General features: G+C 37.8%; 1 protein-coding gene and 1 long non-coding RNA gene across 2 annotated transcripts; one reads left to right on the top strand and one right to left on the bottom strand.

Annotated features, from left to right (window-relative positions):
- Positions 1-1592: 1592 nt before the first annotated feature.
- Positions 1593-1987, bottom strand: LOC150037185 (uncharacterized). Its single transcript, XR_016528536.1, has 2 exons — positions 1865-1987; positions 1593-1646 (listed from the first exon to the last, which is right to left on the bottom strand). It is a non-coding gene; the product is annotated as an uncharacterized LOC150037185 (long non-coding RNA).
- On the top strand, positions 1887-4215 carry LOC120074617 (mannan endo-1,4-beta-mannosidase 7-like). Its single transcript, XM_090312109.1, is given in 5 exon segments — positions 1887-2362; positions 2365-2600; positions 2725-2847; positions 3038-3240; positions 3397-4215. Coding segments are annotated over 5 exon segments (1326 nt in total). The 5' UTR covers positions 1887-2028; the 3' UTR covers positions 3827-4215.
- Positions 4216-21709: the final 17494 nt, after the last annotated feature.

A 21709-nucleotide genomic window follows, 5' to 3' on the forward strand; every position in this document is an offset into this window, starting at 1 on the left:
AGAAAAACTTTGCAGGTTAACAACCAATCTAACTCATGTGAATTTGTTGTCACCATGAGTGTCTCGTAGGCTTCATTTGTGGCTCACTTCTCATTGTCTAGTCTCACTTTCTCGAACTAACATGGGTAAGAGATCTTTGCATTGGTGTGGTGCTGAGACTACCACACTTTAATGCCTAAGTATATGAAGTGTATAGTTAAATTAATATGCAAGAAGTAAGAATAAGGTTCTCATTTGGAGATTACTTACTCTTTCTCATTGGGGAGTCTTCGAATGAGACTATTTATAGGCCATTTCTTTGACACTCGCCTTTGGTTACATGTGATGCCAACAATGTCAGGGTCGTTTTCGACACTCGAGGTTGTAGGTGGTTAGACCAAGCACAACTTGATTATTTTTCGATGGGTATATATTTACCAGTTTACTGGTCAATTTAAACACTGAGACATTGACTTTTCCTTTTTGGAACGCAGGTTCCCCTATACTTCCTCTTAGTATCCTATGCCTTTGGATTTGTATGTGGACTTTGAACCTTATCTTAAACAATCCTCAACATAATTCATAAAGTTAAAAAAAAAGAGGATATTTTATATGTAATAGAAGAATAGTAAAGCTTTAGGCCTAGATGACATGATGAGGATAAGTACAACATAACCCTCAACTTTGTCATATATTCCCTATACCAATTCATGGAATAAGATTCACCTTCAGGACGTGGTGGTAATTGGTTTCAAATGAATACTTCTACAATACTTAAAGAAGAATAATTAATTTCAAATTGATTTTGAAATGATTTAAACCATTTTTATCAATCTATCTAATATTCGAATTCAATTTACTATCTTGGCCATACTCTTTTCGACGCAATTTTTATAAGATCATAATAGAATTTAAAAGGTTGAAAAAATGTTTGCAAGTAATTTAAGATTGGATAAAAATGATTTTGACCATTTCAAAATCATTCTCGATCCCGATGTTAGGCATAGATTAGGCCCAAGTCCATTGAAAAGTGGTTAGTTAGAGAGAGGAAGCCCAAATGAAGAAAGTAGGCAAGAACAAGATAAGGAAATGGTTGAATGGTGGGGAAGAGTGAGAGTGGAGCCTGTACCGTGTAGACAATTAAAGTTATCACACTTGTCTTCTTCCGTAGATTGCGCCCAAGATTTTCCCATTTAAGACTAATCTTTCTCCATTTTCAACTTTCAAACCTCCATAACACCTTTTCACCTTTACTTTCTTTCTTACTGCCCTTAGTAGCAAAATTTAAATCTTCAGATCAAAATTTAATCTTCCCAACCCCATTTGAAATAATGAGTTATAATAACAAATAATGTTAAATAATGACCAAGGATGAAGAAACCTTCATGGAGAATGGTAAATATTCATAGCACCTGTTGAAGACTCTGTTTTACTGCTAGGAGAAATGTGGGGCAGCCCATTTTTCATAAAACTCCAAGAGTTTGCATCAATGCTGTGACCACCAAACAAGATCTGCCTTTAATGGGATTTAACCTTGCTTCCATTTTTGTACTATCCTCTCTACCAAATATTTTGTCGGTAGGAGAATTAGGAGTTTGATTAGAATCTGATTCAGGTATAAATTGGCCTAGATTTTCCACACTTCGAAATCCAAACATACTAAATTCCTGCAATTAATGCATAATCATAGATTTAAAAGTGACGGTCAAATTTCTATGAAAATAAGACAATAAAAGCTTCTTCCACTAAGCTTCTTCTACTGTTTTAACGCCTGCAATTTCACATCTTTGGTTTCTTTTCCTTCCCTTTTTCTCTTTTTGTGGGGCTCATCAAAAAGCAAACTTGCCACAAAGTTTAACAAAATAGAGAGGGTAAGGAATGATACCATCTTTACTCCACCAGAGAAGTGACTGTAGCTTTTTAGTTGTCTTTATATTGTTTCTCTAGCGGTTGATAAGAGGACAAATACTCATCTTCTGATAAAGCTAACTGCTTAAACATCTCTCCCTTCATTTATGCTCAGAAAGTAACCAAACAGGAAGAACAGATATGAAGCTTTGGACTTCGGCTCTGTTGTTGGCCATTTTCATCCATGGTGTTGCAGGTGATGGTTTTGTCAAAACTGGAAGAACTCGTTTTCTGTTGAATGGAAGTCCTTACTATGCCAACGGCTTCAATGCCTACTGGCTGATGTATGTCGCCTCTGATCCATCTCAGAGATCGAAGGTCTCTGCTGTGTTTCGCGAAGCCTCAAGCCACGGCCTTACGGTTGCAAGAACTTGGGCTTTCAGTGATGGTGGATATAGACCTCTTCAATACTCTCCTGGAAATTACAATGAACAAATGTTTCAGGTATCTTTCAGGATACAGTCGACCTATTTTCTGTTATCTATTCTGTTGGCTTCATTCAAAATTTTCCTTCACAGGGGATGGACTTTGTTGTAGCTGAGGCCAGAAGGTTTGGAATCAAGCTGATATTGAGCTTAGTTAACAACTATGAAAACTTTGGAGGGAAAAAGCAGTATGTAAATTGGGCAAGAAGTAAGGGGCAGTACCTGAATTCTGATGATGATTTCTTCAGAAACCCAGTTGTGAAGGGATTCTACAAAAATCATATTAGGGTAAGTTAAATTACCATTTTTTCCCCTGTTCTTTCGGGTCTTCATAGAAGAAAAAAAACAAAGGACACTGGAACCCTGAAATTTCTGTCCGGTCGATTCTAAGTCTCGTTTCATGTTTCTTCAGACCGTTCTTAACAGATACAACAGTTTCACCAGAATCCATTACAAGGATGATCCAACAATAATGGCCTGGGAGCTAATGAATGAGCCCAGATGCACATCAGACCCATCCGGAAGGACAATCCAGGTGAGTTCTAGCTTCCCCCTTCACGGATCTGAGATGTAGCTAATGAATTTATTGTATCAGAAAATGGTTCATTGAAGCTCAATTGCTGTCATTATCCTGGAATGCCCTATCCATCAAAAGCACAAGTGTTGTATGTTTTCATATTTCGACTAACGAAATCTTTAAGCTTACACAATTGGTTTGAATATAGGCTTGGATCATGGAAATGGCTTCCTTTGTGAAGTCCATTGATAGAAACCACTTGCTGGAAGCTGGTTTAGAAGGATTCTATGGACACTCATCACCTCAGAGAATGAGACTCAACCCAGGTTTCAACATTGGTACAGACTTCATAGCAAACAACAGAATCCCTGGCATTGATTTTGCAACTCTCCATTCCTATCCTGATCAATGGTAACAGAATCTTGAATATTATATGAACTTTCCCCCTTGCATGGGGTTAACCCATCTCAAACAAAACAAAAGAGTTACGAGCCTTGAAAATGAATTTATGGAAGTCTAAGAGTATTTCAAACCCTAATTAAAAATTTTCTGGATTCAAATTTACAGGTTATCAAGCTCAAATGATCAATACCAGCTTTCATTCTTAAACAATTGGATTTCAACACACATACAAGATGCAGAGTACATTCTACACAAGCCAATTCTCCTCACAGAATTTGGAAAATCATGGAAGGTTCCAGGTTTCAGCACAAGTGAAAGGGACATTCTATTCAACACGGTATACTACAAAATATACTCATCGGCGAGAAGGGGAGGCGCCGCCGCCGGAGGCCTATTCTGGCAGCTACTGACGGAAGGAATGGATTCTTTTCGCGATGGATACGAAATAATCCTGAGCCAAAACCCTTCAACGGCGAACGTGATTACTCAACAATCTCGCAGACTGTATCAAATCAGAAGGATTTTCGCTAGAATGAGAAACATCGAGAGGTGGAAGAGGGCAAGAGCTGCAAGGGGCAAAAGAATCGGAAATTGAGAAGAGAGAACAACTTCTCTGCAAAATTGAGAACCTGGGTTTGTGTTTTAATGGCGGATGGAGAGGATTTTGGGAAAAGGGTTTCTGTCTTTGAGATGAATCGTCTTTCGTCCAGGAGGAAAGCTGAAATTTTTATGTGGTTTTTCATCTGGGGTTTGCAAGTTCTTACAGATATAAATATAGATTATATAAAAGAAAGAAACTGAAAGTAGAATGAAAGGAAACAAGTTTGATGTAGTTGGGTATGAATAGCTACTTGACTCCAAATTTCATATACACATTGTTGTTTGCAGGTTTGTGATTTTGTGTTTTGAGTATTGTAACTTTATTTGAAATCTAAAAAGTGTTTTGACTATGGATGCTTTAATGAAATAATATTTAATTATGCATCACATTGTGTCAACTATGCTTAAATATTATGAAATTGAATACAACAAAAAGAAAAAAAAAACTTTCTTTGCTCAATTCTATAATTAAAGTAACAGAGAAATTGATGTTTTAATTGCCAATGTAAGTGTAGCTTAATTGGTATAGTATTTATACTATCAATCTTGAGTTCAGAAGTTCGATTTTTCTATCCTATACTTTAATTACAATGTCTTTTGCAACTTGTTCCTAAGAACTAATGTGGAAAAAAATTGTATATTTTTCTTAAAAGAACTTATTTTAAAAGAGATGATATTTTAAGAAATTGGTTTGAGTTGTTTTTAAAGGGTAACTAGGACCTTTCACTTCTAAAAAGTCTTTTAGAGTTTTCTTAAAAATTTGTTTTATCTTTTGGGGCTTATTATTAATATTCTTCTAATAAGCTCCAAGTAACCACTTCCAATGTCACTCCATCAAATTACTTGGCTCAACGAAAAGTGCAATAATTTTCATGGCCCTTCTCTAACATCATGGTCTTATTCTGTAGGCAATACATCGGAAGAAATTTTACAGTTTTGGCAGCCGCCGAAACGGAGACGAAGGATAATCTTCATCGTCTAACTACAAAACCCGAACCTTCAACCATCAACAATCCCTTTCTACTTAGTCTTGTTCTTAAGGTTTGTGGGCTCGATTTGAATTATTTTTATGATACAAACTTGCATGAGTTTTCAGTCGAAATAGGTCTAGTCAACTCTGATTTCTTGAGTAGCGTTCTTCTGGATATGTTTATGAAAATTGAAGGAGAAACTGGGAGAATTTGTAAAAATGTTCCATGAATTTCCAATAAGAAACGCAATGACTTGGACGATAGTTATAACTGGGCTTGTTCGTGTAGGGTATAGCGAGGATGGGTTTGCTTACTTTTCTCAAATGGGGAGATCGAAGGTAGAATATGACTCGTATGCAGATGTTATAGTATTGAAGGCTTTTTACGTTGTGTATGCCCTAGTTTATCGTTTTGTGTACTATACTTAGTTTATGTACTTTATATTTGCACACCCCACTAATAAAATAAGTATTATTTTATTTGACATTTAGTGTATTAATCCAAAATTAATAAACTAAGAGTAAAGGTTATTTGATGTAGCTTAAGTGATATACAAGTGGATTATGTTTAAGTAATGACCTGAACAGTTTGTAGTAGATGGATAAGGCTGAGTATCTTATCCCGGTGACACTACAGATACGACCCATTTTGTAATTGTTATAATTGTTGTAAAATGTTACCAACAATATGATCTTGATCATTCATGTGGAGACATGTGAGCGGACGTATCTTATACAAAGAGTTTGTGTAAGACCGGACCACAAAATAATTATCTCTGTTTATGACACTGTTACGAGACTTACATTTCACTAGAATGACCATAGGTGACTTGACAATTTACTAAAGCATGATATGTGGATTCCTGCTGTGAGTTACAAATTTTTATGTGTTGGAATTATGTCATGTATGGTACATTAAGATTCCAGTGAATTTTCCAAGAGACTTCTGTGCAAGTAACGCTTGATGAAGTTTCCTTATGAAAAATTCTGGATTCAAAAAAATTGGTTTGAAAGTAGAACTTCCGAGGATCCAAGGATCCTTGAATATTCTTAGAGATTTTCCATTCCCAACTCGATATCTCAGGACCAAGTTTAGGAGTTCTCTTCCCCACATGAAGCTCTTCCATAGAAAAGAACGGTTTGGACTCAATTTGGCTTCCAGAATAAAGGTAAATACTTTTCGTAACTTTTGCTACAAAAGAGCTAGGATTAGTTAGGATTCTCCATATTCATTTAGCTATTAGAGCTAGTTTATATTGGGTTGTATGTCCTAAAATTCGTAGTTTATAAAATTAAACATATTCTATTTGCAATAAAGATATTATTGAGGTTTATTCAATAGAACTATTATTGAATATGTAAATTGCTCTTGTAAAAACTAAATCCAATAAACTAATATCCATGATTATTATATGAGTACTCGAACTTTATGTGGAGACATACGAGTGGATCAAGTTTGAGTAGATAGCTAAAACGGTTTATAGTATATAGATAAGGCTAGGTACCTTATTCTAGGGACATTATTGGATGCGGCCCAGTACAAATGATGTGATCCTGAATCGTTCATGTGAAAATATGCGAATGGGGGCGTCATGTATAGAGAGTTTGTATGAGACCGGACCAAGAAATAAGTCACGGTTACTTTATAATGTTGTTTATTGTTTAAGACCGACTATTTCAAAGTGATTACCTATGTAACTCCACCTTAATCCTGAGCTAACTATGAACTTATGTTTATTCGGGATTATCCTTAGATTTTTATGGGTGAGGGTTGACTCAACAATGCTAGCTCAATAAGCCTCCCATTTCAGAGGTAAGATGGGACAAATAGCTGGGGACATAGGGTATAAGATAGAATTCGCTTCTACCCACTTTTAGGGATAGTAGAGAGGTTGTTCCCTTAAGTACTAATTCTGAGTCTTGAACAAGGGACCCCACCCTCTCATTGACTCGAGAGTGATTTGATTTGGTGATTGGATCATAAATCAATTGTTCATTAGAGAACCAGTGGAACTTAAGAAGTCAGATGTAATCTCGGGGGTAAAATAGATTTTGACCCAACCGTTATTACAAACAACTTATGAAGGGTCGACTTATTAATCATGGTTATCTTTCAATTTCCTTACATTCTAGCTGAAAGAGAGACTTGACCTTTACTTAGAGAGAGGCTGCGGTACCACGGAAGAGAAGTAGACAGAAATATATTTAAGAAGAGTGCAACTACTGGACTTTAGTAGAGTGACCTGGTAGTCAACAAATGTTGATTAATTTGGTTTAAAGAATTTAACCAATTAATCTTGGATTGTTGGAGCCCATGATAAACCTCATGATGAGTGAATTTGAAACGTTCAAATTCAATTAAAGGAATCAGTAATTATATACAATACAATTACACATTTAATTACCGAATTAAACAAAATTGGAGAATTGGAGAATATTTAAATTTGATTTAAATATTAATTACATGAATAAGGTTCCTAATTGAGGAATTAGTGTTCAATTAATTATTTAAATAAATTTTATTTAAAATTAATTGTTTGAATTAATTTTATTTAAAATTTAAAATTTGAATTTTATGAAAATTCAAATATATAAGTAAACTTTGTTTTAATTTGATTTTTGGAAAATTAAATTAAATATTATTATTTTTTGATTTAATTGAAAATTAATGAAAAATTGATTTTAAATTCGTAGCGGGGGTTTTCCCACTTTGGACAACAAATTCCTACTAAAATCAAATGGTTTTGGTGCCAAACTATGGTTCAATTGTATGGCATGCTGAATTTGATAAAAGATCAAATTCAATTCAATTGAAGGGAGAGGGATGCATGGTTAGTTGAAGAAGGGTTCTTCAACACTTGAACAAAAAACTAGTGTTTCTCTCCAAAAATCTTTTGAATTCCTACTCATTTTGGATCCCATAACCCAATCTAAGGTTCTAAAGGATAGTAGGGAAGATCAAGTGGTGGTCCTTAAGCATTCGAGTGAAGAATTCAATTGGAATTGCAGCCGAAGGAGGATTTTACAAAGGTATAATACTGAAATCCCATTTTTTGAAATGTTTTGAACTTGCATGTTTCTTTGCTAAAATTGATGGAATTAAAGTGCTTAAGATCCTAATTGCTTCTGCATGTTGAATGTCAACACCAACAATTAGTATCAGAGGATGATTTAAGCACTCAATTTGCGTTAATTTTAGCTTGGTGGGTGATTTTCATAGGTTGTATGAAAATGTGTGCTGATATAGATAATTTCAGTTTTGGTATTAGATTTCTCTTCAATTCAGTGTTAATTATTATAATTGGCTCTTTGTTTATGGGCCTTAATGTGTGATTAAGTGTCTATAACTTTGTTAGAGTCAATAGTTATAATTAGGTTGTAATTGAAGAATGAAGGAAGCAGACTCAACAGCAGGAAAACGTTTTTGAAGCTACTGCCTCATAGCATTGTAATGCTCCAACAATGCTACCCCTTGGAGCGTTGCAATGCTATTCTCTAGACAGCCCATCAAAAAGGTGAAACACCTCGAAGCGTTGCAACGCTGTGTTTCAGCTTACACAGAACGCGCATGCGCACCAACCGGCGGTCTAGGCGGTTCGATTGGACCGGTTTGACTCATTTTGGTCCCGTTCAACAAGAATTTGACCCATTCAGCCCATTTTGGAGCCCTGAAGGTCTGGTTCGGTGGTTCGGGTCAGCTTGTGCGTTCCAATGGCGGTTCAAGGCTTTTTCCGTTTATTATTGTAATAATTTAGGTTGTATGCTTGCTTAGGACACCAAAACTAGTCCATATCAGTGTGTATTTAATTATTTATGCATTATGAATGTATGTTATAGTTAAATAAATCTTGTATGTGCATATAGTATGTCATGTAGATTTAAAATCCCACCATAGGAAACATGTATCATGCATTGAAAGTATGTTATCATTTGTTATAATATATAGTATGCATGATTTAGGGTTTCATACTTTTAATATAAATAGTTATATTAAATGTTGAAATGCTTGGTGTTTCTTATGGATGAAAAGCATGTCTATATTTTATGAAGTATTATAAAAATGGATTAGACATTTAAAATCCATAACAAAGATAAGATGCATGCTCACTTAGGGTTAACAAATAACAACTTGTTTTAATAGTTAAAGTAGTTTGTCATCTTGTAAACTTTTGTTACAAACTCACTCGGGCTAAAATTCTGTCTAAGGTAGAGATACTTAAGTTGACGGTTTATGGAACACCTGCTACCTGGAGGTTTTAGTCGGTTCTTGAGCATTGTTAAATCGATTTTATGAGCATGCGTGAGCGATGTGAGATTTTAAAGCTGGTTTATCACTTAGATATCGTAGGTTAAATTCAAATATAAATATTATACTTGGAAAATCACCTAGACTTAGGTTGTTTTATTAGCCGGAATATACCTAAGTGAATATTTACTGAAAACAAATAGAACACTTCAGTGTGAGAAACATATATGATATGTTGTTCTTAGCTCTCACATTCCTAAGAGTTCACACCGTGAGATTCATGCTCGGCTTCGTGTCACCCTGGGAGTGACTTCCATTTGGTTTAAGTTCCTATTGTCGGTATGTTTTAAGTTCTGTTAGCTCCTGAATGTTAATTATGTTATTACAGGGTTCCTAAACAGATTAAATAGGTTAGCTAGGCAGTAAGTGCCACAAAAGGATTGGTAACTGCTATCGTAACATTATTTTCTAGGTTAAGAGGTTAATCTTGGAAGGAGTGTGACAATTTGGTAGCAGAGCATAAGGTTTTAAGGCAAGGAAAGAGAGTTCATGCATTAGTACAGGTCCCTATTGTGAGTCCCTAACATGTGTACTTCATAACTAGGTAAGAATGCCAAGAAGAAGTGGTAGACGGAGCAAGCAGACGATAGATGGGGATCTTGACCCTACCGTTAGAAATCCCGAGGACAGAAGGGATCCAAATTCCAGTAAGAGGAAAGGTAAAAATCCAGTTATTCAATAAATTATTGGGGTTGATGGTAAAAATCCAGTTATTCAATAAATTATTGGGGTTGATGCCCTAAATCTCGTAGGGTTCTGTAGTTTATAAACATCTGTATGAACAAATGCCTGTGATGTAATAGTGTGAGATATTTTCTTCACTGTTGTCTATGAAATATGAGATATTTTAGTTACATTAAACACAAATAAGTAAACTAAGATCCCTGCCTATTGTTGTAACTTAAGCATGTATGTGGAGACATACAAGTGGATCATGCCTTAAGTGATAACTGATAATGGGCAGAAATACACGTTATCATAGTGCTAAGTTCTTAAACAATGTTGGATTGCGTTGATGAAATATGTTAAATTGCGTCCATTAAGCATAAATTCTATAATATTGTGGTCGCATATGTCCAACGCATTAAAGCAGTTGATCTTTACATTTTTGTGCAGAATATGTGTTAACGCAATACAGAGATTGCGATCATAGGAATACATTGGTCGAACGCAACTTCACCGCAAGACTTTGCATTGACCGTACTCGCAAACATTCGTCCAAGAAGAATCACCGTAACTTGGTCAGCGCAACAAGGTGGGTGCATCTGGGTGATAGGATAATTAAGAGCGATGGGACAGAAAGCTGATGACAGTCGGATTCAAATTAAGTTGACAGCTGATAACGATCACAAAGTACATTCAGCTTTATTGGTAACGATCATCCGACACGTCAATTAGAAATTAAAGCTGTCCCATCTGTACAACCGGGAGAGAAAAGCCGCCTTTCACCTTTGATGCCCTATAAATACCAAGTACAATCTTTAGAAAAGGGGTTGATCAGTTAACGAATTCATTAGTGCTCTGTTCATAGTTTTCTTTTCCATTTTACGGCGGAGCAAGAGAAGAGTGGTGATGCCGGAGATCGCCTAGGGCAGCTCGAGAGAGAACTTTGGGGCGTAAGAGTAGAGAGCGGGGCGACTCTCACGAGAGCGAGAATATCTTTAAAGCACGAGTAGAAATAGTGTAAACGCCTGACAGCAAGAAATTGCTACCAGGCTCTTTATTATACTTGCATTGTTATATTGTACTTCATCTCATATCTATTCAATGGAAGTTCTATTTCTACATTTGTTCACTCTCTTAATACGCATGAGTAGCTAAACTAGTTGAATAAGTTGAGAAGAACTAAGCTAACATACCTAGGAAGTTCATCACTTACGATTGTCTTGTTGTATGCTATGCAAAATACCCTTTAGAGTTACTCGAGAGAGAATCTAAAGAAAGAACCTAATGACTCGAGAGAGCTAGGTTAGAATCTGAACTTGAAAGAGCAAGATTAGGTTGCATAAACAAGAGATAGGGACTTAGAGATAAGCTCTGTTTATCAACTTGCATCGCATGCATCTTAGGAATGGGAGTGATATTATGTGGTCGCATATTTGTGTGAATGTCATGTTGTCATCGCATAAATAGAGATAGAGGTTTATGTGTAAACTCTGTAGACTTATCGCATATTTATCGCATGTGTTCTAGCCTTAGAAACCGTAACATTCACGTCGAGAGGTGGTTTGCTATTGTATGCATGTTACATGATCGCAAAGCATGGACGCATTCTAGGGAGTGTTAGCCGAAACTTTTCTCAACCCATTCACCGCATATTCACCGTATTTCCCGTTTACCAACTCTTTTCAAACTCTACCGCATTCGTTATTTATTTTCATCAACGCAAACAACAAACCCAACGATTTATTCATTTAACTGGTTACCGCAAGTTTTCATAAAAATCACCAATGCAACTATTTTCACAAGTCCCTGTGTTCGACCCTGGACTTACTAGGAAACTCAGAGGAATTTACACTTGCATTCCGCTGGGGAAACTTGAGTGCATAATGCAATTCATCAACGCATATCATCCATAATTCCATTCAATAAAATAACGCATCAAGTTTTTGGCGCCGTTGTCGGAGACTTCGAAAAAATAGTTGTTGACGGTAATTTTTGCGATTTCTTTGCAGAACTCTTAATCTCTGGCGAACTACAACCCGGAGATTGAGAGAATGTTTTGAAGGAGACTAAGAGACCGCCAACAACAACCACAATTCGATAAAGAAGAGATGGCGGAGCAGCCTGGAGGTGGAGCACTAAACAACAACAATGTCATGGCAAATCCGATTCTGTTGGCAAACGATCGCAATAGGCCCATTAGGGACTATGCATCGCCCAACCTCTATGATTTTTCTCCGGGAATCATGAGGCCTGCCCTCGATGGAATCAGATTCGAGATGAAACTGGTGATGCTGTAGATGATCCATACCGCAGGTCAATTCGGAGGAAGGCGTGACGAGGATCCGCACGCCCACCTCCAAAGTTTTATTGAAATATGCAATACTTTTGTGTTCCCGAATATCTCTGCTGAAGAAGTTCGCCTAACGTTGTTCCCATTTTCTCTCTGTGATCAGGCTAGGAAATGGGCTTATTCGCTCGAATAAGGAGAGATTACTTCTTGGGAGCAGATAGTGGAGAAATTCATGAAAAAGTATTTTCCACCTACCGAGAACGTAAGACGAAGAAAGCTTATTACTAATTTTGAACAAGATATGGACGGATCGCTTAGCGATGCTTGGGCGAGGTTTAAAAGGTTGGTCTGGGATTGTCCGCATAATGGGCTACCAGACTACCTTTAAATGAAAATCTTCTATCACGGTTTGAATCCTGCTTTGCAGACCACTGCCAATGCGGCAGCTGTTGGTGGTCTGCTTGACAAAACTTACGAGGAGGTGAAGAATATTCTAGACCGCATCTCAAAGAACCATGAAGACTGGAGGGAGAGTGACCAGAGATTGATACTCAAAGATTCCGATGCAAATAACGGTGCCATTGTTTCGTTACAAAACCAAATGACCGCAATGATGAATTTGATTCAAAGAATAGCGATCAGCAGCCCAACACCGCAAGGTGGGCAAATCAACGCAATAAGTCAAAACATCACAAGGTGTGCGACTTGTGATGATGGGCATGCGATGGAAGATTGCCCGCAAAATCCACAGTCTGTATATTTTGTAAAGAATAACCCCTTTTCCAATACTTACAACCCTGAGTGGAGAAACCACCCCAATTTTGCTTGGAAGAATCAACAAAATTTTCATTCTGTAGCGCAAAAAGAAGGGCCACCAGGATTCTTTCAATGCAACAACAATCAACAGAGCAACCAAACAAGTATCTCACAATAACCAACACAATCTTCTTCTCTAGAAAGCCCATTGAAGCAATATATAGAAAAAAACGAAGCGGTGCTTCAAAGTCAGACACGTCTATCTGCAACCTTGAATTACAAATGGACCAGATTGCAAATGAGCTGAAGAGTCGACTGCAAGGAGCGTTGCTAAGTTCAACCGAGCTTCCACGTAACCCAGGGGGATCAGGAAAGGAGCAATGTTAGGTTGTGACATTGCGTAGTGGAAAGATCGTGAAAGAAGAAAAGAAGGATCGGAGTAGAACAACTTCCATCGTAACTGAGCCCGAGATTGTGGTAACGCAAGAAGAAGAAAGAGAGAATGAAGCAGTGGAACCTGAGGTGGCGTCGACCTCAAAGTCAAATGAAATGGAAACTGTGAAAGTTCAGTTACCACCCTTCCCTCAGAGGCTAAGGAAGAAGAAAAATGAAGAGGTACAATATCAACGCTTCCTGTCTATGTTAAAACAATTACATGTTAATATTCCTTTCAGTGAAGCGATTGAGAAAATACCTGCCTATGCCAAGTTTCTGAAGGACATGGTAACTAAAAGGAGAGACGCTGGAAAATTTTCCACGATGGTATTAACGCAAAGTTCCAAATCTATTATTCCACCGAAGATGAGCGATCCTGGGAGCTTCACCATTCCTTGCTCCATAGGAGGACTCTATATTGGGCAAGCCCTGTGTGACTTGGGGGCCAGCATAAATTTGATGCCGCTGTCAATTTTTAGACAATTAAATGTGGGGCAACTTGTGCCCACATCCGTGACTCTCCAATTGGCTGACAGATCTCTGGTTCATCCAGAAGGTAAGGTGAAGGATGTGCTGATCACGATCGATAAGTTTATTTTGCCAGCTGACTTTATCATCCTAGACTATGAGGCCAACAAAGATGTGCCCATCATTTTGGGGCGACCTTTCCTATCAACGGGTCGTGCTTAAATTGATGTGCACAAGGGAGAAATCACTTTGAGCATAAATGGACAGAAGCTCAAATTTAACATAATTCGTGCCATGAAATTCCCGGATGAGGAAAACCTACAAGATTCTGACGATGACCTGAATTTGATTGAAGAAGAAAAGTCTGATGAAGAGTGTGAAGAAGAGGATGCTAATACATCCATAGCTGCCTGCAATGTGATCGTAGAAAAAACAAACAAAGAAGAAAGAATGATCGCAACGCAAGAAGAAGAGCCAAAAGAAGAAAGAAAAACAATGCAACCTTCCCTCGTGGAACCACCAACACTTTAACTGAAAACCCTACCAACACATTTGAAGTACACATTTTTGGGGTAGAATGAGAAGTTGCCAATGATAATTTCCTCTGCGCTCAAGAAGATCAAGAGAATGCATTGATGAGCATTCTCAAGAAACATGTGCGAGCAATCGGCTGGACGCTCGCTGACATCAGAGGAATTAGCCCCGCGTACTGCATGCACCACATTCTTCTTGAGGACGACTACAAAGCAACTATTTAAAATCAACGTAGACTCAACCCTGCGATGAAGGAGGTCGTCAAAATGAGATTATCAAATGGCTGGATGCGGGCATTATCTATCCCATTGCAGATAGCACGTAGGTCAACCCTGTGCAATGTGTGTCGAAGATGGGCAGAATGACGGTAGTCCCCAATGAGAACAATGAATTAATACCACAAAGAACCATCACTGGATGACGTATATGTATGGACTACCGCAAATTGAATGCGACCACAAGGAAAGATCACTTCCCTCTGCCATTCATTGATCAAATGCTGAACAGATTAGCAGGGAACAATTTTTATTGCTTCTTGGATGGATATGCCGGGTATAATCAAATCATGATAGCTCCTGAAGACCAAGACAAGACCACATTCACCTGTCCATATGGGACATTCGCTTTTTGTTGCATGCCGTTTGGTCTCTGCAATGCGTCGAGCATGTTCCAGAGGTTCATGATGGCGATCTTTTCAGATTTCTTCGAAGACTCAGTGGAAATATTTATGGATGACTTCTCCATCTATGGGAACACTTATGAAGTCTGTCTGGCCAATTTGGATAAAATTCTGAAAAGATGTGAAGAGACGAACTTGGTGCTCAACTGAGAAAATGTCACTTCATGGTGAAAGAGGGAATAGTGTTGGGACACAAGGTCTCCCGAGAAGGGTTGGAGGTGGACAAAGCAAATATTGAAGCAATTGAAAAACTCCCACCTCCAACCTGCGTGAAGGCTATGTGAAGCTTCTTGGGGCACGCTGGATTTTACAGACGATTCGTCAAGGACTTTTCTAAAATAGCACGACCATTGAGTGCGTTGTTAGAGGCAGACAGAAAGTTTGAATTTGACAACAATTGCCTCAACGCATTCCGAGTTTTAAAAGATGCGCTGATTATCGCGCCCGTCTTGATTGCGTCGGATTGGACACTGCCGTTCAAAATCATGTGCGATGCAAGCGGGTATGCGATGGGAGCCGTATTAGCGCAAAAGAAGAAAACTATTTTGCACCCCATCGCATATGCGAGTAAAACTTTGAACCCTGCTCAAATCAATTATACCACCACTGAAAAAGAACTCCTGGCTGTGATTTTTGCGTTGGAAAAATTTCGGGCATATCTATTGGGAATCAAGGTACTCATTCACACTGATAACTCGACAATCAAATATTTGATGACAAAGAAGGACGCAAAGCCGAGGTTGATCAGATGGGTTCTCCTCCTTCAAGAATTTGATATTGAAATAATTGATCGGAAAGGGACAGAGAATCAAGTTGCAGATCACTTGTCCAGATTGGAAAATACCGAGATTGACCGCAATGAATCTGAGGTAAGTGCTGTGTTTTCAAATGAGCAGCTATTCCACATAGAAGAATTGCCCTGGTATGCGGACATCGTTAATTACTTGGTTTGTGAACAATTCCCTAAAGATTACACCTACCATCAACGGAAGAAGCTTAAGAATGAATGCATACACTGTTATTGGGATGAGCTGAATCTATATAAAAGAGGTGCATACCAAATCATTCGATTATGCATACTAGATGCTGCTCAACAACGCATTTTTTCATAGTGCCATGATTCGCCATATGGAGGGCACTTTGAAGGGCAATGTACTGCAACCAAAGTTTTGCAAAGTGGATTCTTTTGGCCTTCATTGTTTAAGGATGCTGCCGACTACGCAATGAAATGTGATTGGTGTCAACGCACAGGTACCATTTCATGGAAGAACGCAATGCCAATGAATACTATCTTGGTGCTAGAACTATTTGACGTATGGGGGATTGATTTCATGGGACCATTCCCTCCTTCAAACGGTAAACATTATATTTTATTAGCCGCCGACTATGTCTCCAAGTCTGTAGAGACAACTGCGTGCGCTGCAAGTGATGCGGCGGTAGTCTCCTAGTTCCTGAAAAAAAAATATTTTCACTCGTTTTGGCACTCCTCATGTCATCATAAGTGATGAAGGATCACACTTTGTCAATCACAATATCAAGGAGTTGCTGTGCAAGTACGATATCCTCCACAAAGTGGCTACCGCATACCATCCGCAAACAAATGGCCAAGCTGAAGTGTCCAATCGAGAAATTAAATTGATACTTGAAAAGGTAGTAAAGCCTTCACGAAAAGACTGGGCAACAAAGCTTGACAAGGTGTTGTGAGCATACCAGACCACATTTAAAACACCCATTGGTATGTCCCTCTATGCGCTGGTATTTGGTAAGGCGTGTCACTTGCCTTTGGAGCTGGAATATAAGGTACTGTGGGCGGTAAAGAAGTTGAATTTTGATTTGAAGAAGGCAGAGGAAGTGCGAAAAATGCAACTGGTCGAGCTAGAAGAATGGAGGAACAACGCATATGAAAATGTGAAGATTTACAAAGAGTACACCAAGCGTTGGCATGATCAACGCATATGCAGTAAGAACCTCCAAATCGAGCAAAAAGTCTTGCTTTTCAATTCACGTCTGCCACTCTTCCCGGGAAAGCTAAAGTTACGTCGGTCTGGACCGTTCATAATTCGACAAGTACTTCCGCATGGTGCGGTGGAATTATCAAATGATGACGGAACCAACATATTCAAAGTCAATGGGCAGCGAGTAAAAGCATGCCATGGAGAAGACTGGTATCGCCAAGTCGACTCCATGGAACTAAGAGACTTGAAGAATGAGTAGGTGGTCCCTGCGTTATCAAATGATCGCAACTTATCAGGGACACAAGTTTTGGGAAACCTCAAGTCTTCAACTATTTTCTCCACTACTCGAAATTTTCACTATCTTTTCAATTCTGATTTATCCTTACTTTACTATCACTATCGTTTTTACAAAAAAAAAAAAAAAAAAAATTTGCGATAACGATTTTTATTTTGTTTAAAATAATTTTGCCATCTCTTTGTTTTTCTTACAATGATCGAGGCGCTGGATTGCGGAAATGTTACGCGAAGCAACACTTATGTTATTACATCGCTACAACCCAACGAAGAGTGTTCGCCGCAAAGATGGATGCGTCAATACAATGCGAGCGACAATGCAAAATTTGGGGGTGTACTCTTTTTTAGCTCTATTTCCAATTTTGCACTATCACATTGCATTTTAGTTTTCAAAATTTTATCACCACATCTTCTTTAATCACCACAATCATTTGACACAGATAAATTTAGTGAGTTACCGCATTCTATTTCTTATCCAAGTATGATTTCAATCTTGATAAATATACTTCTATCTTTCGTATACACTAGAGTCAACTTAGTCTTAAAATAGTCACCTCATGAAATATTTCTAGAAGTCAGGGGTTTGCTAACTTTCTTTCAAACTCTCTTTACAAGCATTCTATGACCATCGCATGACCTGTTTTAACTTCTTTTGGCAATGAGGACATTGCCGCATTTATTTTCGACCTTGCTATCTTCTACAAAAAAAAAAAAAAATTTTTTGAGAATAACAACTCCACTGTCAATGCAATGGGAAACCTTTGTTGATAAGAGTTAAGTTGTGAAAGGCACTTACCCATAGTTGGATGTCCGCATGACACACGTGAGGGCAAGTCAAAACGAAAGTAAGTCACCAGGATCAACACATAAATCAATGACCGCGACTCCACTGCCAAATCAGTATGAGTTTATTCTGAGAAAGAGTGCATTGCTCGTAATTGAATGTCCACATGACATACGTGGGAGCAAACCAAAACGAAGGCAAGGCACTCGGATCAGCGCAAGGTCAGAAAAAAAAAATAGCAATGAAGAAAATTTTTGTGCAAGGATAAAATCATTTAACACCTTAGAAGAAAATTTTCTTTTAAAATAAATCATGTGATGTTCCAGAATTTAGTAAAGTCCTTTTGAAAGTTAAGCTTGCAATCCCTAAGTCTTAGAAATTTTAAGAAAAGACTTGAATAAGACTTAAGAAAATTCTGGAATATAGGATTTGAATGAAGTATCCTTGAGAAATCTAGGGAAGAAAACTTTGCGGATACCTTGCTAAAGGAATCTTTAACTTATGCTTGAGGACAAGCATTGTTTAAATTTGGGGGTGTGATAACAGGCAGAAATGCACGTTATCATAGTGTTAAGTTCTTAAACAATGTTGGATTGCGTTGATGAAATATGTTAAATTGTGTCCATTAAGCATAAATTCTATAATATCGTGGTCGCATGCGTCTAACGCATTAGAGCAGTTGATCTTTACATTTTTGTGCAGAATATGCGTTAACGCAATACAGAGATTGCGATCATAGGAATACATTGGTTGAGCGCAACTTCACCGCAAGACTTTGCGTTGATCGTGCTCGCAAACATTCGCCCAAGAAGAATCACCACAACTTGGTCAGCAACAAGGTGGGCGCATCCGGGTGATAGGATAATTAAGAGCGATGGGACAGAAAGCTGATGACAGTCGGATCCAAATTAAGTTGGCAGCCGATAACAGTCACAAAGTACATTAAGCTTTATCGGTAATAATCATCCGGTGCATCAATTAGGAATTAAACTTGTCCAATCTGTACAACCAGGAGAGAGAAGCCGCCTTTCACCTTTGATGCCCTATAAATACCAAGTGCGATCTTCAGAAAAGGGGTTGATCAGTTAACGAATTCATCAGTGCTTTGTTCATAGTTTTCTTTTCCATTTTACGGCAGAGCAAGAGAAGAGTGGTGACGCCGGAGATAGCTTAGGGCAGCTCGAGAGAGAACCTTGGGGCGTAAGAGCAGAGAGCGGGCCGACTCTCGCGAGAGCGAGAATATCTTTAGAGCACGAGTAGAAATAGTTTAAACGCCTGGCAGCAAGAAATTGCTACCAGGCTCTTTACTATACTTGCATTGTTATTTTGTACTTTATCTCATATCTATTCAATGGAAGTTTTATTTCTACATTTACTCACTCTTTTAATACGCATGAATAGCTAAACTAGTTGAATGGGTTGAGAAGAACTAAGCTAACATAACCTAGGAAGTTCATCGCTTGCGATTGTCTTGTTGTATGCTGTGCAAAATACCCTTTAGAGTTACTCGAGAGAGAATCTAAAGAAAGAACCTAATGACTCGAGAGAGCTAGGTTAGAATCTGAACTTGAAAGAGCAAGATTAGGTTGCATAAACAAGAGATAAGGACTTAGAGATAAGCTCTGTTTGTCAACTTGCATTGCATGCATCCTAGGAATGGGAGTGATATTATGTGGTCTCATATTTGTGTGAATGTCATGTTGTCATCGCATAAATAGAGATAGAGGTTTATATGTAAACCCTGTAGACTTATCACATATTTATCGCATGTGTTCTAGCCTTAGAAGCCGTAGCATTCATGCCGAGAGGTGGTTTATTATTGTATGCATGTTGCATGATCACAAAGCATGGACGCATTCTAAGGACTGTTAGCCAAAACTTTTCTCAACCCGTTCACTGCATATTCATCGTATTTCCCGTTTACCAACTCTTTTCAAACTCTGCCGCATTCGTTATTTATTTTCATCAACGCAAACAACAAACCCAACTATTTATTCATTTAACTTGTTATCGCAAGTTTTCATAAAAATCACCAGCGCAACTATTTTCACAAGTCCCTATGTTCGACCCTGGACTTACCAGGAAACTCAGAAGAATTTATACTTGAATTCCACTGAGGAAACTTGAGTGCACAATGCAATCCATCAATGCATATCATTCGTAATTCCATTCAATAAAATAATGCATCAATAACCTAAATGGTCTGTAGTATATGGATAAATGAGGAAAACCCTATCTTGGTCACTACGGATACGATCCGCTTTGTAGATGTTACAATTGTTGTAAAGTGCTACAGATGGTCTGATCCTGATTATTCATGTGAAGACATGCGAGAGGGGTGTCCTATACAAAGGAGTTTTATAAGACCGAACCACGAAATGTTTAATCTCGTTATATAACGCCGTTCATGACAGAGGCTTTCATTTCACTAGGATGACATAGGTAACATGACCTTAATCTTGAGTGAGTTGGGAACTCTTTTCTATGAGGGCGATCCTTTGATTTGCATGGGTGTGAGTGGCCAATTATCTACTCAAACCTACCACTTTGGGGATTCGTCTGATTGGGAAGCTGGGAACTCAACTATATAAGATGGAATTCACTCCTTCCCCGAAGCAGGGATAAGTAGATAGATTGCTCATTTAAGGGCTGATTCCAGGGCTTGAACGATATGGCGCTATACACTTTCTCATGTCCCGAGAGGTGTTCACTCATAGTAGGACTATGGTGTATTGTTTATTAGAGGAATTAGTGGTACTTAAGGAGTTAGATGTAACTACAGGGAAAAAACGGTAAATTGGCCCAACTGTACTTACGAACGATCTATGAAGGGTTATCATACTATTGATTGATTATATCTAATGGACACAAAAATATATTTGTAGTGAGAAGAGTGCAGCTGTCGGTCTTTAGTGGAGTGACCGACAGTTAATGGATGGTGGATTTTGTTATTAAAGAGTTTAGTAAGTTATTCACGTACCGTTAGAGCTTCAAGCTACAGGTCCATAGGGTGCCCTTAATAACTCAATGGATTCAAGTTAAGAATTAGTTCTTGGGTTACTTTGAAGTGTTCAAATTAACAAGAGAGAATTTGATTATATATGATGTAATTAAATTGGTTCAATTATATGTGATATAATTGATTTGATGTATTAGGTACATTAATTAGAGAAATTGATATAAATATGATTTATATTAAATAAAGGAGAAAATAACTATAGTTTAAATATTACATATGATGTGATATTAAAACTATAGGTTATAAATATAATATGATAAATTAGTTATTATATTTATTTATAATAAAACAATTATATGATAATTGTGGGTGATTATTCTTTTCTCCATTAACCATACAAGTGGGAGATTAATTTTAGTCTTTAATAACTGAAGTATAAAATGAAAAAAAGTTTTCATTTTGCTAATCAATCGCTTCATTTAGTGAATTACTAATCGTTTGCTCACAAGAGACTAAATGATCGAGCGAGATTTACTAAACGATCGTGTAAACGATTGAGCGAGAGACTAAGTGATCGGCTATATAATTCTCACGAGAGCGAGATTTACTAAACGATCAAGCATTCACAGTCTATGCGATAGACATAACCTTTCTCCCACTTGCTTGATCATGTAGTTCGATCATTTTCTTCCACCTTCCCTCTACCAAATTCACATAGAGCCCACACCTCCTAGATTCTCACTCCGAGAATACCAAGGTTGCCGAGTGGTAGTGTCGAAGGG

This window comes from Benincasa hispida, chromosome 3 (assembly GCF_027475165.1).
Source record: "Benincasa hispida cultivar pf3 chromosome 3, pf3_genome.v1.1, whole genome shotgun sequence".
Classification (NCBI taxonomy): Eukaryota; Viridiplantae; Streptophyta; class Magnoliopsida; order Cucurbitales; family Cucurbitaceae; genus Benincasa; species Benincasa hispida.